The sequence below is a fragment of the Chinchilla lanigera genome, unplaced genomic scaffold (genome assembly GCF_000276665.1).
Source record: "Chinchilla lanigera isolate Chin_1 unplaced genomic scaffold, ChiLan1.0 scaffold00083, whole genome shotgun sequence".
In the NCBI taxonomy this organism is placed as follows: Eukaryota; Metazoa; Chordata; class Mammalia; order Rodentia; family Chinchillidae; genus Chinchilla; species Chinchilla lanigera.
This window is the reverse complement of record NW_004955484.1, coordinates 4,794,987-4,811,901: the sequence shown is the minus strand read 5'-3', so window position 1 is coordinate 4,811,901 and position 16,915 is coordinate 4,794,987. Positions and strand designations below refer to the sequence as shown.

At 39.0% G+C, this 16,915-nt stretch overlaps 1 protein-coding gene across 3 annotated transcripts in view; it reads left to right on the top strand.

Annotated features, from left to right (window-relative positions):
- The window catches only part of Pmfbp1 (polyamine modulated factor 1 binding protein 1), a 45,955-nt gene that overhangs the window by 10,411 nt on the left and 18,629 nt on the right, over positions 1-16,915 (top strand). For all 3 annotated transcript variants that reach the window (XM_013503846.1, XM_013503847.1, XM_005403532.2), the window contains exons 4-7: positions 5,186-5,434; positions 8,337-8,558; positions 13,744-13,914; positions 15,460-15,570. In XM_013503846.1, the coding sequence (XP_013359300.1) occupies positions 5,186-5,434; positions 8,337-8,558; positions 13,744-13,914; positions 15,460-15,570 (753 nt within the window). The remainder of the gene's footprint in view (positions 1-5,185; positions 5,435-8,336; positions 8,559-13,743; positions 13,915-15,459; positions 15,571-16,915) is intronic.

The window sequence follows — 16,915 nt, the reverse complement described above, 5'->3', positions numbered from 1 at the left end:
GATACAAAGTCACAACTCTAGCTGGGAAGCCTGGTAGACTTCCAGGTGGTAGCTTCCACGTCACAGCCAACTCTGAGCAGTCGCCTTAAGAACTAATTAAGAACTAACCGGACTTCCAGTAAATAATTTAGAACTTTCTCAGTTTCTTCAGTCTCAGTTTAAAGTCAAAAAAGAGTATAGTAAAACATCTATGTCTTCACTAGGAGAAAAACTTTTAGGAAAGAAGACAAGGATTAAGAAATGCATTGGTTTCTTTATGAAATTATTCTTTGGCACCTGTATAAGCAAAATGTATATTTAATCCATAGCTTGTCATTTTCTATTCATTTAGAATTAAGGAAGACAAACTTGTGAATACCTAGGATAAATAAGTATAAAGTTAATAGTTCTTGAATAAGTTTAGGCATTCCTCCAGGTCTTTGAAATTTGATTCCTCCAAACCCATAGGTATTAGTGAGCAAATGTTTAAAGTCCCCATTCAAGAACACTCCAATTTCTCCAAAGATATAAGCTGTTCCTGGATTTTTATAATCAGGTAAATTAAGTCACTGCTATATCTGTTCTCTATTAGAAGACTTGAGAGACCTCTCATCATCCAGCTGGTCCATCCTGTTACTTCAGACCAAAATGAAGTCCAGAAGATTCAGGATGACCTCTGGGGAAGAGACTTAATAGTTTATCAGAATCATTGCTCGGCTGCTAGCTTTATATGCACTATTTAGGAAAAGACGTTCTTTTACCCCCAGGAAACTTTAAAGCCAAAGAGAAATCCTGAACACATCTAAGTATAGATGATATACTAGGTACTACAAGGGGAAACACTAAAAATAGTCTTTGTCTTCTTTTTTTTTTTTTTTTTTTGAGACAAGGTCTTACTAAATAGTGCAGGCTGGCCTTGAACTCACTTATGTAGCCCAGGCTGACCTATATAAGCAAAATGTATATTTAATCTATAGGACTCACAGCGGTCCTCCTGCCTCAGCCCCCACCTCCCAAGCGCTGGGGTCACAAGCACGTGCCATCACACCTGACTTTTGTTGCTGTCGTTTAGTCTTTTTCTTTATGGGAAAAAGGTAAAATAAAATTTCATAACAGGAAGATAGGAGAATAACAATAGTTAATACACTGCATATTATTATCTTCAAAGTAGTTACTCAGAGTACAAGATAGGATCATAAAAAATTCTCTAATTGATATAAGCACAAACCTTCCCTTTCTATGAACTAAAAGGCACTAGCAGTATAACTAACTTGCATTTTTCTCTCATTTCCCTTCCTTCCTTTCCCCTTCCCCCATCCTAGTTCCTTTTTCCTTTTGAACAATTTCTTCCCATTTCACAATATCTATTGTACTTTTTAGACCTTATTTACTCTTTCAGTTTCTCATGCCAGGGAGACAATATAATGTTTACACATGTGAGTCCTATTTATCTCACTAATGAGTATGGTCTCAAGTTGCATCCATTTACCTATAAAAGTCTCAAGTTTATCCTTCTTTATGGATGAGTAGTAATCCACTGTACAAAAATATCACATCTTTTTTATCCATTCTTCAGCTGATGGGCATTTGGGTTGTTTCTAGGATTTAGCTATTATAAATTGTGCTGTTATAAACATTGGTGCATATATATCACTGTGGCACGATATTCTTAATTCTTCTGGGAAGATATCCAGAAAGGGAACAGCTGGGTCAAATGGGACCTGTAATCCTAGCTTTTGGAGGAATCTCCACACTGATTTCCATAGTGGTTGCACCAGTCTGCAATCCCACCAACAGTGGAGAAGGGTTCCTTTTTCCCCACAGCCTTGCCAGCATTTGTTACTGGTTGATTTCTTGATGATAGACATTCTTGCTGCAGTGAGATGGAATCTCAGTGTTTTAATTTCCATCTCTCAAAATAGCCAACGATGTTGAACATTTTTTCATATATTAATTTGCCATTTATATTTCTTCATCTGGGAAGTGTGTATTCATCTCAGATAGTCTTTGTCTTTTAAACAAAGAATGTTTCTCCCATTCTTTTGGGCCATGAAGAGAAAATAAGGACATGGACAGAAGGAGAAACAAAGAAAGAATACACACGAGCCCATAGTTGCCTTTCAGTTGGGTCATATGTGTGAGGGAAGCGAGGAGGGAGTTCCAAAACACAAAAACACTAGAAGCACCAGAAATCTACTTTCTTCATCCTGGGAGATCAGCTCACCTTCAACAAAGCCAAAAGAAAAAGGATTCTGGCAAAAGTGGTGAGGATTTTATTGACTATTTGCTTCACTAAAATAAGCCCTTGTGAGTGCACTGTATGCCTGGGAGGCTGTTCCTTTGCTTTAGTTCTGTCCACGTTGAGTATCTGTCATCATTTTTCCCACGCCTTCCCCATTTCCTCAGCCTGTCTGGGCAGAGAGAGGATTTGGGCTCCGGAGGACCTCCCTCTTACAATGTGTGTGCATATGTGCACACACGGGCACACAACACACAACACTACTCCCAACTCCCTTTTCTCTACACCTTATTCACAAATGAGTTTTAAGAATAGCATCATCCTTATCCCGGAAAAAATAAAAACACTAAGAAACAATATTTAATGGAAATGTTGAGAGCTGTAGCTACACAAAGTAAATAGGAGATTCGGCTTTGTTTGGCTTAGGAAAGAAGCCTCATCGACTTCCCTCTCGCCGTAGACATCAGGCATTTAGGCCAAGTGTACAGCTTGACTTTATGTAGGCTTTCTGTTGCCTGGTGACCAAAGTGGTCCATTTCCTCTGTCAGCCTTCTCAGTGCTAAAGCATTGAGGCTGAGACAAACTTCCAGGAGAACTGGGAAAGAGTAATTCAGGCTGACAGACACAGTCAGCTATCGTCTCCCTGGATCTGAGCTGGGTGAAGCCTCCTTCCCTTTACTTCTGCTGCCATCACCTACTCTCACTGGGGAGGATTGTTTCTCTTTCGGATATCGGCTTAATCTCATTAAAATTCCATCTCTCCACTTACTCAGGCCAAAACCCTGCAGTCATCTCGTCTTGGATGACCATCACTTCCCACCCTTTGACATCTAATTTGGCAGTGAATTATGTGGATTCTATTTTCAAAATATGTCTAGAATCCAACCAATTCTCCCCACAGCTGCTGCTACCACCTTGATTTACACCATCTTTTCTTGCTTCTGTTTTTCTAGTGGCTTCCTCTATGAACTTCCTGCTTCTACTCTGCCTTCTTACAGTTGATTCCCACTGCAACAGCCAATGCCTCCTTTATAAATTTAAAAGAGATCACGTCACTCTGCTGCTCAGTACCTTCCGATGGCCTTTCATGTCCTTTTCTTTTCTCACCTCAACTAGTATCATTTTCTCCCCTCGCTTTCTCTACTCCAAAACTGCAGTGTAATGATTGCTGTGTAATTCTATAGATTTATTACAAATTATTGAATTATATACTTTATAATATATAAAGTACACCTCACTAAAACTGTAAAAAAAAGTTAATTTTTTTAAAAGCTTGAAAGCTGTTAAGTTAAATAAGTACTCTGTTAATGAAGCCAAGTCCACAAGTTCAAATTCCTAGAAACAGGTGGAATCTTTAGTCTCCATCTTCATTTCTTTCATCTAATAAATGGTGATGTATGAATCTCTAATCTAGTCCCAGTAGGAGAAGACATAGTTCCTTGCCCCCTAGGAGTTTATAACCTAATTAGAATAGGTACGGGGCCAGGGATATAGCTCAGTGGCACAAGTGCCTGCCTGGCAAGCACAAGGTCCTGAGTTTGATTCCCAGTACCAACAACAACAACAACAAAAAATAGAATAGGTGCAGAATGAAAATTGAATGTACCAGCCAGGTCTCTGGTACTAATGCAAAGACAGTTGCTCAGAGAAAAACGAGGAGAGCAGGACTTGCCCAGGGTCTTCGAGTATAAGCAGAAAGATCATAAGCAGACATGGGAACTGAAGCTTGTCCTCCTGCTGCCCTCTTCACCCACCTCTCTCTTTTTATTAGGATCTTTTTTAAATTTTATTTTAAAGAAGAAAAAACAACAACAAAATAACAACAAAGACAAAAACAAAACAACACAAAAACAATTAAAATGATACAAAATTTCAAAACAAGAGGATAGGAAATTAACAACGGTTGGTATAATACATATTGTTATCTTCAGCGAAGTTGCTCCAATCACCAGATGTAAGAATGCAAGATCGATCCATCAATTAAAGAGAATAAAAAATAATTTTAAAAACTGGAAACAATACAGAGCTTCACTAAATAAGATGGTAGGAATTCAACAGTGGTTGTTGTAGTGCATATTGTTGTCTTCAAATTAGTTGTTCAGATTACCAGATAGAAGCATGCAAAACTGTTCAAAATATTTAAGCATTAACTGTCCCTTTCAACTACCCACCTCTCTTTCACATATCACCATCCTATGGGATAATGGGCAAGAAAATAGCAAAGCATCAGTGGGAAACTCCATTTATTCTAGAAAAACAACTCAGGGATGTGTCTTACCAGCTGAACGCCTGCTACAGAGTAGGTTCTCAGCATATGTGAATGAATAGAAATGGAGGGTGGGCCTAGCAATATTTTCAGTAGACAGTGGGTTTGCAGAGAAAGAGCACACCACACACACACACACACACACACACACACACGTGTGCACACAGGCATACATCATGCATGTGTGCGCACACACACAGCATCTGTAAGGTCACACCTTTCAGAAGAAGACAGTCAGTGCAGATGTGAATAATATTTTTGCCTTTTTCTAAAATTACAATACCTCCAAGAATTCACCCTTGACTCCTTTCAGTGCTCCTCTGCCTAGGTATTTTTAGTACCAAATTTGGCCTGTGAGCCCTGACCAAAAACCCATTTCCTTCCAACTCAACTGTGTTCTATATATGTGAAGGCAAAATATTACCGGTGTTACCTACATTCCCTAGATCTTTTACATATATGTTTCTCCTTCTGACTTACAATAAGTTTCTGATAGGTAATAACCTCCTTATAGACTGAGACTACAAAGTACTGTATTTTTCTATGAATAGAATGAAATGGTTAGTAAGTTCTCTGTGGATAAAAATAGAAAAGGGTAAATGGATAGATATGAATGGTTGAAGAAATGAAAAAAATCAAAGAATCACTGCATGCTTAGTGACAATCTAAAGCCTTTTCTGTATATTCTACCTGTATTATAGAACAAGAAGCAGGCACAGACATTAGCATTTGAGGAGTCCCAGATAGACTTCGGGTCTACTAAAGAGTGTCATCTGAGACAACTTCAGCAACTGAAGAAAAAACTGCTGTCCCTTCAGCAAGAACTGGAGTTTCGCACAGACGAGCTGCAGACTTCCTACTGTTCTCTCCTGCAGTATCAGTCCATCCTGGAAAAGCAGACATCCGAGCTGGTTCTTCTTCACCACCACTGCAAGCTGAAAGAAGATGAGGTATCACTATACTAACTCTAGAAATGTCCTACATCCCCATGGACCTACAGAAAAGAGGCCAGCAATCCAATCCTAAAAGAAAGTAAATGCTAGACTTAATAAGGAGGGCTTCACAACATCTTGAGCAGACTTTATACGTTTTCCCTCTTTGATTCTTGATCTTTTTGAAGCTGAGCAGAAAAAAAACTAAACAGAATGCCGTAACTGGGCAGATCTCCTAACCCTCTCATTAGTGCATGTGGGATATGTGAGCCGCATGTGCAGGTGTACACGAGCCCATCCTCTCCATTCTGCTAGCATTGCAATTGAAATACAAAAGACTCTAGGCCCCTGGAGATTATTTTTAAAAGGTATAAGGTCCATTAAATCAGCTATTCTTAGATAAATCAGGTCTTGATGACATATAAATTCCTGGCACCTACACAGTGGATCAAGAAACCTGACATTGAATCTGAGACCGTCACTGAGAGTGCTAGATCATTTTTTCAGACTGGAGGTTTAGATCTTCTGGACTTAGCCTAAGCATATTCTGGGCCTTCATTCTTATTCATGTTCCAGGGCAGTATTTTTTAAACCACAGTAGCATCCCTGTAGAACCCCAAGTAAATTTCAAAGACTTAAAGCTACAGAACTAAAGCCAGTCCAGCATTAACCGCAATAAGATGACGGTTCTGATTCATGGGGCCAACAGACTCCCATCTGGGGCTTCCCTTGGCATTTTGTTTCCTCAGATTTAAGGAAAGTTCCAAGAAGTGTTTTAGACAGTGATGTTCTATAGGAACCAATTGCAGGTACTTTATGAGGGGCCTTAGAAAGTGGAATTTTTAAAAACGGAATATTATGGCCAAAGGAGAATTTTCTAGAAGGCATTAGGAGGGGAAGGAACAAAGAAAGGTTATCCTACAAAATATAATCTAGGCCAAAGCCTATGAGTATAAACCATGGTTTAATAGAGCTAATATGCAGGTGTGTTAAAACTGGCTGGTTCACTATAAATTAAATAAAAGAGTTCAACCTCAATAAAGCAACCTTAGATTTATTGAGATAGTATATAGTTGCAAAGGCCAGCAAATAAATAACAGTTTACTTCTTTCTATGTCCTATAAAAGGAGATCAGAGATAGGTGGTTATTACTATAATGGCAACTGCATGTGTCACATCAGCTCAAAGCTTCCATTCTCTAGATCACCTGCGGTGGCTGCTGGAACTCCAGTCATCACATAATCCAGATGAAGAAGGAAAACACACCCTTTCTTTTCAAGAAGACTTTCCAAAACCCCCCCACAGCACTTATGCATCACTGGCCAGAATTAGCCACATGGCTGTAGCTAGTGCTTCAGGAGGTGTATGGCCACTCCCAGCAGAGACAAGGTTCTCTGGGAGGGTCGGGGGATAAATATGCAATCCAGCAAATAGCAGCCACAGATTTTGAACTGAGAAAACATTAGCAATTCTATTTTACATTTTCTGCCAGGCTCCTCCAATGCTTTGTTACACAGAGGCATCAAACTTTTACCTAAGACTGGGTTCTGTCAACAGCAGAGCCCAGAGTGGTGGTGAACCCAAGGCGCACGTGTTGCCACAGGCTGTTACCACTGAAATCCCTAAAAGGTTCGCCATCACTGGTAAGACGACAATGTGAGTAGGAGGATGAGTTAACTCCCGAGGCAGTTCCAGAAAGCACACAGGGAAGTGCCTCAAAGAAGGGCAGGAAGTTTCTATGGATCAGAAGCAACTGGAGTTTGACCCTTCTGGAGAGCTCGGGAGATACTAGAACATGCCTCAGAGCAGTGCACCAACTCACTCCAGTCACTGGCTAAGGGCTGCTCCTAGAGGTGTTACCTCCCAGCACTTCTCACCTGCCCTCCCTCACCCTCTGAAAGAGTGAGCTCCTGGGCCAGAGAAGCCCTCAGGTGGAGTCAAAATGGTTGCCACTGAATAGCTTTAGTGGCAAAGATATAGTGTCAGGGGGATGTGAGTAGACCACTGACAGCTTCTGTTGTGAACATTTGAATATAAAATATTCCTCACCTCTTCTTTCTGCCTAATAAATACCTTAAACTCAATGATCCTTTCCTAAGAATCTCAGCTATTAGACAGCAAATATAATTAGCTTAAATGAATGGAACATGCTCTGTTAGAACTGGACTATCTGAGCCACTAGGAAACCTTTCTCAAGGAATCTCCTCTTAACTCCTTGAACACACATCATTTGAGTCATAGAATTTTGCTCACTCAGTTATATACAGTTTGCTAATTATAAATCTTATCTCCTGAGGATTTGGAAAGTTTTAAACTCTTTGCAAGGTACCCTATGTCTCATATGTGTGGATCCCCTCTGCGTCCAACACAATGTTCATGAGTTTTCAATATCTGTCCATCGGATGACTAATCGATTAGAAAGAAAAGAAGCCTAAGTAAGGATTATGCAAATCTCACAGAAGCTTCGGGTCATACTCCCCAATATCTCTTGGGAATGATACTAATGTGGATGTGTGCGCATGAAGGGCTCTACGTTTTCCAAATTAGATCTCTAGGGAGTGCTTAGGATAGAAAGAATGCTGGCATTTCAAGCCCCTAAAACTATGGAGCGATACAAATCCATTCCTATTAATCATTAAGTATTTATTGAGCTCCTACCACATTCTACAGAGAATGGGTAATAGACATGGCCCCTGCTTTTAAGAAGATTACCACCATATAGACAATCCTTTTCATTTCTAATCATTCACATCTTGATATTATCTATTGAAGCTTTTAAGTCTGTGCTGCATGAATTCTCTTCATCTGGGTTTCTAGTTTCAATAAAGAACTGCTCTGTATGGGGTCTTATAACCGCATTCTTTCTTTCCTCATTAGCTGCTTCCAAGGGTTCGGTGTGGTTTCGTTTTTACACTAACAGGTGATTCTCTATGAAGAGGAGATGGGAAATCATAATGAGAACACAGGAGAGAAGCTCCATCTGGCACAAGAGCAGCTTGCCCTGGCTGGGGACAAGATTGTCTCCCTAGAAAGAAGCTTAAACCTCTACAGGGATAAATATCAGACTTCCCTGAGCAACATCGAGTTACTAGAGTGCCAAGTGAAGATACTAGAGGGGGAGCTCAGCGGGCTCATCAGTCAGGTAGGACTTACACCAGACCTCGCGGTCCAGAAGTCCCTGCAAGCCAACACGCTCCCGGGTGGCTTGCGCTTTTGGTCCCAGCTTCCTCCTCCAGAAACCCATGCCCCAAGCAGGTATCATTTCCTGCCCTTGAATTTTGTAGGCATTCGCTCTTGGATTGCTAGCTTTTGCATCTCCTTTATGATTACTCCTTAGACATTTTGAAGCTGCTTAATGGGTACAAAGCACTCGTATTTCAAATAAGGCAGGAGAATTACCGGATGAACTCCCCGGTCTTCTTGTGTTCTCGTGGAGATGTGCGATGAGCACTTCCAGGCCACAAGGCTCATGCAGACCCTGCCTCCAGGATCAGGCAGGAGGAGAAAGTCGTGAAACTTTCCCATTCCACAGAAAAGAAGAGCCAAAAGATTGGAATTTCCTTTTTTCTTTTAATTGCTTTTCAAATTACACAAGTAATGTAATAATATAGGCTCCCCAGACGGAAGTATGGAGAGTAAATGTGAAAGTTTGCCTTCACCCTCTCTCTCCTCCTGTCCCTTATGTAATCACTTGAATAATGTGTTGGGAGTCTCCCAGGGCTTCTTCGACACTGTTACATGCAGAAAAGATAGAATTCTCTTTTTACATGAGTGTCATTAGATAAACATTTAAAATAATGTTTTATGACTGAGTCTTAAATGTGTATCTTTAATTTCTTTTTGTCACTACCTTGTTATACAGTATATACTATCTGTTTAACTTTTGCCCTCTGTTAAAAAACTGGAATAAGCATCCTTATTTCTAGAGGGTAATTCCTGAAGTGAGATTGCTACATCAAAGGATATGCTTGTTTTCAATGTTTAAAGTTACTTCTAAATTGTGAAGAGCTAAAAAGTTTCTGCCAGTTTACACTTCCGCTAACATATGTAATGAAGAGCGCTTTCTCTATGCTGTATGTTTCATTCTTTCTAAGTTGTGCTACACGATGGGTAAGGGGGGAAGAATGTTTTCTCATTACAGTTGTCATTTCCTTTAGTTGTAATGATCGCCAGTTGGGTTCCCCAGAAAGAAGACTCCAATACAGGTTAGCATGCAGGGTGCTTTTAGGGAGGGACCTCAGTATTATTAGCACCTGTGACAGGAAGGAGACGGAAGTATGGCTGGGCAGGAAGAGAGAGAAGCTGAGCTATGATACAGTCTCACAAAGACCTCGGCCAACCGCGTGGTGAGAAGAGGGGCTGAGGGAAACTTCAGAGCAGTCCTAAGTTGAGGGAAAAGGACCCGGCCTTTGTGCGTCCCTGCTGATCCATTATTGGACACGGGCCACCCCTAGGGAGAGATGCGACCTTGAGCAAAGCAGTTTTCGTCAGCCCCGGCGATCCCTAGAAAGGATGGCCACTGGCAGAGGCACTGGCAGCGGCTTGGGCAGTAAGTCTGTGATTGCCGAAGGGTGTCTGGCGGGGCGTCCCAGCCTCTACCACACGGAGAAGATCCCGAGCACTGCCCACGTGGGTCCTGTGGAGTTTTTGTTTTACAAATTGCTTGTTTTAATCCTTAGCCCATGTTTAACTGGGCTAGTATTTTCTATATCGATTTATAGGACTTTCTTAATGTATTACAGGGAATCATCCTGTATTACATGTACTGCAAATACTCCCCCGGTCTGTAACTTTTCATTTTACTTTATTAATGTTATTTTTCACCACACAGAATTTGTACTTTTTATGGAGTTGAATCTGTCAGTTCTTCTTTATAGATTCTAGGCTTTATATCTTGCTTAGGAAGACCTTCTCTGCTCCCAAGATTATAAAAGTTTATCTTATATGTTCTTTTAGCACTTTATAATTTTGCATTTTTATGCTTTTATCTTTATTCCATCCCGAATATATTTTTAATATTTATATGATGAGATAAAACTTTAATTTTATGTTTATCTAAATGGATCTCCAGTGGTCCCCAGACCATTAATTGAACACTCTGGCTTTTCCCCACAGACTCAAGTACCAACTCATAATACTGATTCCTCTGTATGTGTAGTTCTTTCCAGACTCTATTCTTTCGGTCTACTTTCCAGTTCTGGCATCAATGTCTGAGTTTCCTGGTGACTTTATAACTGGTAACATGTTTTATAGCTCCACTTTTCTATACTTCAAATTTTTCTCCATCTTTTTCAAACATCTCTTCTTCATGAAACATAGATTCACACTGACTGACTTATTCACTATATATTAATTTGGGGGAAATTAGCATACTCTATGGAACATGACGTATTTGTACTTTTATTCAGGTTTTCTTATGTACCCTTCAGGAAGATGGTATGCTTTCTGTATGGAGCTCATGTACTTCTTGTAAGTTTATGTCTAGATATATTACAGTTGTATTTTCTTACGAGTAGGAACTTTCACACATTTAATCTTGAGAATTATTACTGATGTATAGAAAACTTATCTCTTACTCTGCCCCCTTACTGAGCTCTCTTAATGGATTTTCAGTTAAACATCTCTGATTTTTCTAAATTGTTTTTACTTTCAAAATTTGTATAATTTGTTTTCCAACTTTGGCATTAACTAGAACCTCCAGAACAAGATAAAAAACATAGTATCATTGTCTTGCTCTTTACTCTAAAGGAAGTGTTTTCAATACCAGTCCATTAAGTGTAATGCCTGTTCTGGGCTTTTTTTTGGGGGGGGGCAGGGTCTTGCCATGTAGTCCAGGATGGCCTTGAACTCACTGTGTAGCCCAAGCTGGCCTTGAACTCATGGCATTACTCTTGCCTCAGCCTCCCAAGTGCTGGGATTACAGACATGTACCACCATGCCTGCCCTGTTCTTGGTTTTTTGTTAATACTTTTTTTCAAATTTAAGGTATTATTGTATCTAGCTTAATAGAATTTTATATCAAAGATGAATTTTATATCAATAATTTTAAGAATTTTAAACCAAGAATTTTATATCAAGGATGAGTATTTTATCGATGTTTTTATTAGCATCTTTTAATGAGATAGAGTATATTTGATTTGATATATTACTTTTATAACTTTTATTTTTATTAAATTTGTAAAAATTTTATTTTTGTATCTATTTTCAGAAATGATATTAATTTGATGGTTTATGTTTTTGTGTTCTCATCTTGTAGTAATGTATGACTTGTGCCATCTTAACTGAGTTGAAAGCTTTTCATTTTTTTAATCTCTGAAACTGTCCATGTAACATAAAAAATGTCTATTCCTTTAAAACTACAAATAGGGCTGGGGATTTAGCTCAGTGGCACAGCGCCTGTCTGGCAAGCACAAGGTCGTGAGTTCAATTCCCGGTACTGGAAAAAACCCAAATAAATAAAAAATGAAATAAAATAAAACTACAAATAAACTCAACTATAACTTACTCTCTGCATCCCTAGAGTTTTCCTTTTGCTGTAATGATTTCTTCTTAATTCTTTCCAAAACAATTGTGGGTGGCCAAATTTCTTATTATTTTTACGTCTGAACAAAGTTCATTTTGACATCATTCTTGAATGCTAGTTTGACTGAATATGCAAACTTTCAAAAGTACCTTCCCTTAAGCTTTTACTACTATATTGCTATATAGTCTTATGCTACCCAGGACTAAAGATCAGTTTTTGGGTGTCAATCTGTTTCTCATTTTCTATAGGTCCCCTGTTTTATCTCTTTGAACTCTGAAGTAAGTTTTTGGGCTAAGGATGTTTTTAGTTTATTTTTCATTAAGCCTCTCAACACTTAACTGACTTTTCATATGAAGATCTGCATCTTTTTCCAATTCAAGGAATTTTTCTTCTATTATTCTTAAATCAATTTCCTTTTTTCATTCCATAGCATTAAGGAGATAATAGAATCCAAAGATATCTTCTTCCTCTTTCTTAACTTTTCCATTATATTTCTAATTCTTTTGCCCTCTTATACACTAAATTATTTACATAAACATCATTTGTGGTCAAGTTTGGATTTCCAACTGATCTTTCTGCAGCTTGCTCATGGGCAGGTTTCATGCTCGGTGAACTTGAACTATTTCTAACTTTGCCTGAAAAAGCACAGCTAGGGAAACAAGTTTAATGGGGGTGGGAACCTACCATCCAAACTAAAACACTTGGCTCTGTTTACACCCTGTGTATCAGTTCACCCCACATTAGAACAGACCAAGAGAGGGTAGTATCTTCATGCATGATTTCACATGATCTAAGGAAAATCATTTTTTAAACAAAAACAAAAATCATGGTTCTTAGAAATTATTCATACCCAGATTAATGAGAGCATCGCAAAATTTCTCTGAAAGACAACTGTACAATGTCTATCAAGTGTTAAATGTGAATTAGTATTCCTACTTCCATGAATTAAATCTACACATTTACCAAAGTAGGTACTCAATGATTGCTGTGAAAAAGTATTTGTTTCAGCTTCATCTTAGGGGAGAAAACTAAAAGCAATCTGTTACTATCGTTAAGAAGCTGGATAAATATATTTCAAAGCACTTTAAAAGTACAAAACAGAAGTACATGTACTAATATGAATAAATCATAGCTTAAGTAAAATCCATTTTTATGTTTTAAAACCCCAACATAATCCATGTTTTATAGATTCATCTATATTATGTGAGTAAATAAAGTTCTAGAAGAACATGTACAACTTGACATTTCTGGAAAACAGAAAAGGGCAAGGGATTAGATTTAGTGCTCAAGGAGAAATTTAGACTTGTAACGTTACATGTTTTAGAACAGTAATATAAACATCATTACTCATGTAACTTGAAATTAATTTTAAGAGTAAAACAGATCTACAAAAAATGATGTGAAGAATATTCTAAGTAAATCATCGGATGAAAACACAATGTTTTGAATAGTGTGTATAAGAGTCTTATTTATGTAAAGAAACAAGTAAGGGTGTATAAATATACATACACGCATATATAAATATGCATAGAATATCCATGTAAAGATACCCAAAAAACTGGTAACACAGACTGTCATGAGGAGAAGACCCTAGTCTTGTAGGTTGATGTATTCTCTTATGAACTATTGGGTCATTTTACTCTGGATCTGCAGGAGTTAATTTTTTCTTCTAAGGAAACCATGTGTCCCATATATGAACATATACTTTTAGTACATTGGTCTAGAGATTTTCTATGCATATGGAATTCTGAAGTCAACTCACAAACTGCAAATGAAACCAGTCCATTATTTTTAAATATCCCAGGAACCAGAGAACAAGGGTGATCACCCAAAGGTGCGTATATACACTTCCTCCTGCATGATTCAAGAGCATCAGGAGACCCTGAAACGACTGTCTGAAGTCTGGCAAAAGGTCTCTGAACAGGATGATCTAATCCAGGAGCTTCGAAATAAACTAGCCTGCAGTAATGCTTTGGTAAGTGCCTTGCTCTTGAGGGGCCCACAATAAAACCCCGAGGAAAGAAGGGTGGGAAAGAGTCATGTAAAATAATCTCTTTCACCAAGACTCCTCAAATGTCATTCAGACTTGCCCCCACCTTCTGTTCATATTCTCTATGGCACGCATCTCTCCTACTCATTACTAGGTTTGAGATTCTAAAGGCACTTATTAATCTCTCACACAGCAACATAAGTGCCCATCAGTAGATAAATGGTTTTAAGAAATTAAAAGAAATGCTCAAAGACATATGCATAATATGGAATAATACACAGCCAGTAAAAGAATGAAGCAAATCTGTAAGAGCTGTAGGGAAGGACCTTTGTAAGGTAGTGTTGAAAGTAAGTGGACAGAATGGATAAAAAAATTGTGATACTTTTATATAATGGAATATTACTCAGCTATAAAGAAACATAAACTCAAAGCTTTTACAGGTAAATGGTCACAATTAGAGACCATACTCATAGGTGAAATAAACCAGACCTCCATGTGTAAGCAACATATTGTCTCACTAGTGTAAGAACCTGAAAGAGTGAATAAAAATTAGGAGGTATAACAGACATTGTGAAACAAAAATAAAATGCTCAAAAGCAACTGGGGTGAGGGAAAAGAGAAAAGAAAGAAGGGGAAATGATGTATGTACATATATGCAGGGTAGCTAACATAGTTGTACTACTGACTTCTATTGCTTTACTAAAAGGGACAGCTAATGATTAATTATTTGATCCATCTTACATGTCTCTATTTGTTTTCCTGAGAAACCACTTTGAAGATCTCAATATGTAATACAACAACCGTTGTTAATTTCCTACCACTTTGTCTGTAACTCTGTATTGCTTGTATTGTTCTTATGTTATTTTGTAAGTGGATGTCTGCTTGTTCATATGTTTTCCTTCTTTATTTTTAAAATAAATTTTAAAAAAAGAAAGTAAGTGGATATAACCCTATGTTTCTTTACAATCTCTGATCATAATATAGAGACATGTGCTGCAAATTTTCAGTTGTGTCCTCCCTCCCTTAGTAGCAGTGAGAGAGGACAATAGTAAAGGAGTTTTCCCTTACTTTCAATGCTTGGGTTTTGTCTGAATTATTTTCTACAAATTCAGAAAACCATGAAATTGAAACAAAACTTTCATGTTTTTTAATTTTAAAAAAGAGTATCCACACACACTCTGTAAGAAAATTTTAATTCTCAAACTCTGAATCTGCACCTTGTCCTCTGATAGATCAGGTACATGTCTCTCTCACAGCCTCTAGAGATCCTTCTGCCTCAGAAAGTAGACCCCCACCAAGGCTCAGGAGCATCCAAAATGTGGCCCTTGATAGACGTGAGACAAATCAGTCTCTATGCCTTCGGCAAGCTTGATAGAAGATTGAGATCGTGATTCCTTCTTCCTACCAATCCCACAGGAAATACACAAGACAAAAAACTTACAATGCAGAAAGGGAACCCTGCAAAAGTGGTAACATTAATAAGTATGTGACGTTCGTCATTCACCCTAACCAACTTGTGTTCATTTGCAGGTTCTGGAGCGTGAAGAGGCTTTGATAAAATTACAAGCAGATTTTGCTTCTTATACCGCCACTCACAGACACCCTCCTAGCTCCTCAGAAGACTGTGAAGACATAAAAAGGGTGGGAGCTCTTGCTTATTCGTGTCTGGTGGGATCAGGCTGTGGTGGATTTGCTTATTGGGTTTTCTGATTTTCTTTTCTTTTCTTTTCTTTTTTTTTTTTTTTTTTTTTGCTACTGGGAATTGAACCCAGGGCCTTGGCACTGAGCTATAGCCCCAGCCCTTTTAATTTGTTCTTTTAAAACACAGTCTTGCTGAGTCACTAAGTTACCCAAGCTGGGTTTGAACTTACAGTCTTCCTGCCTCAGCCTCCCAGAATACTAAGATTACAGGTGTGCATCACCACACATGGCTTTTCTGATTATTTCTTGTTTTTATATTGCAGTTTATATTTGTATGACCTTCGGTTGGCCACAAGGGTACTCCGTATAATATGTGGCAAGTCCCAAAGATTGAGACTGGATTTTGGAGTTGCAACTCTCTCTTAACCTGCTTCTAACAGTGCACTAAACATGACAGTATTACAACTGGCTTGGTTGATTCAAAAGGACCACCCAGCCTTCTAGTGTCTGGCAGGAGTTGGAAAGTTACAAATTTATGAGAGATTGTTAATGCTAGTTCATTGCTTTCTTTAGCAAACTCTGTAAAATTCAAAGCAGTATCAGGAATTAATTCTAAGCTGAGTGCAGTAGGGACACAACTGCAATCCCAGCACTCTGAGTCGAGGCAGGTGGATTGCAAACTTGAGCTCAGGGACACATGTAAGCCTTCCAAGGGCTCCTCCAGTGGGGAGATAGAGACTGCTCATTCCAGGACTTCCAATCCCAGAAAGCTGTTTGAGTGAGGAATCAATATTAAACTTTGTAGCACATCCTTAGAACTACAAATATCTGTATTTATGTTAAATGTCAGTTCCATGTTATTCACATCCTGACCTCCAGCAAGATCTCGTAACAGTCCCTTTTTAAGTGTAGCTGATTTCTCCATGAAACAATATATACCTCTCCCCATGATTTTACTCCCCGGATGATCTGTTAGGAATGAAGGGAACCCTGTCGCAGTGCCTTCCAGCAGTCCTCTCCCCGCCTCAGCCGGCACAGCGCCTGCAGGGCCATACTGCGCTGCATGGTGATCGCCCCGTACTTCTCCAGCTGTCACCTCCTGGCTCCATGCTGCATCTCTCCTTCCTGCCAACCCTGAACTCACACAAACAACTCTCCCAGCATCCTCTGAGGTCTGGACAATGAGTTGCTCCCCGTCAGCCACATGTCCCTGTCTCCTCTGGGTGAGGAAGGCATTCACTTGTCCTTCAGTATAGAAACCAAAGTTCCTGCAGAGGCACTATCAGCCCTGCGCGATGTGGTCACCCACAGCCCCCACCTCATCTCTTCCTACTGTCCCATCCCT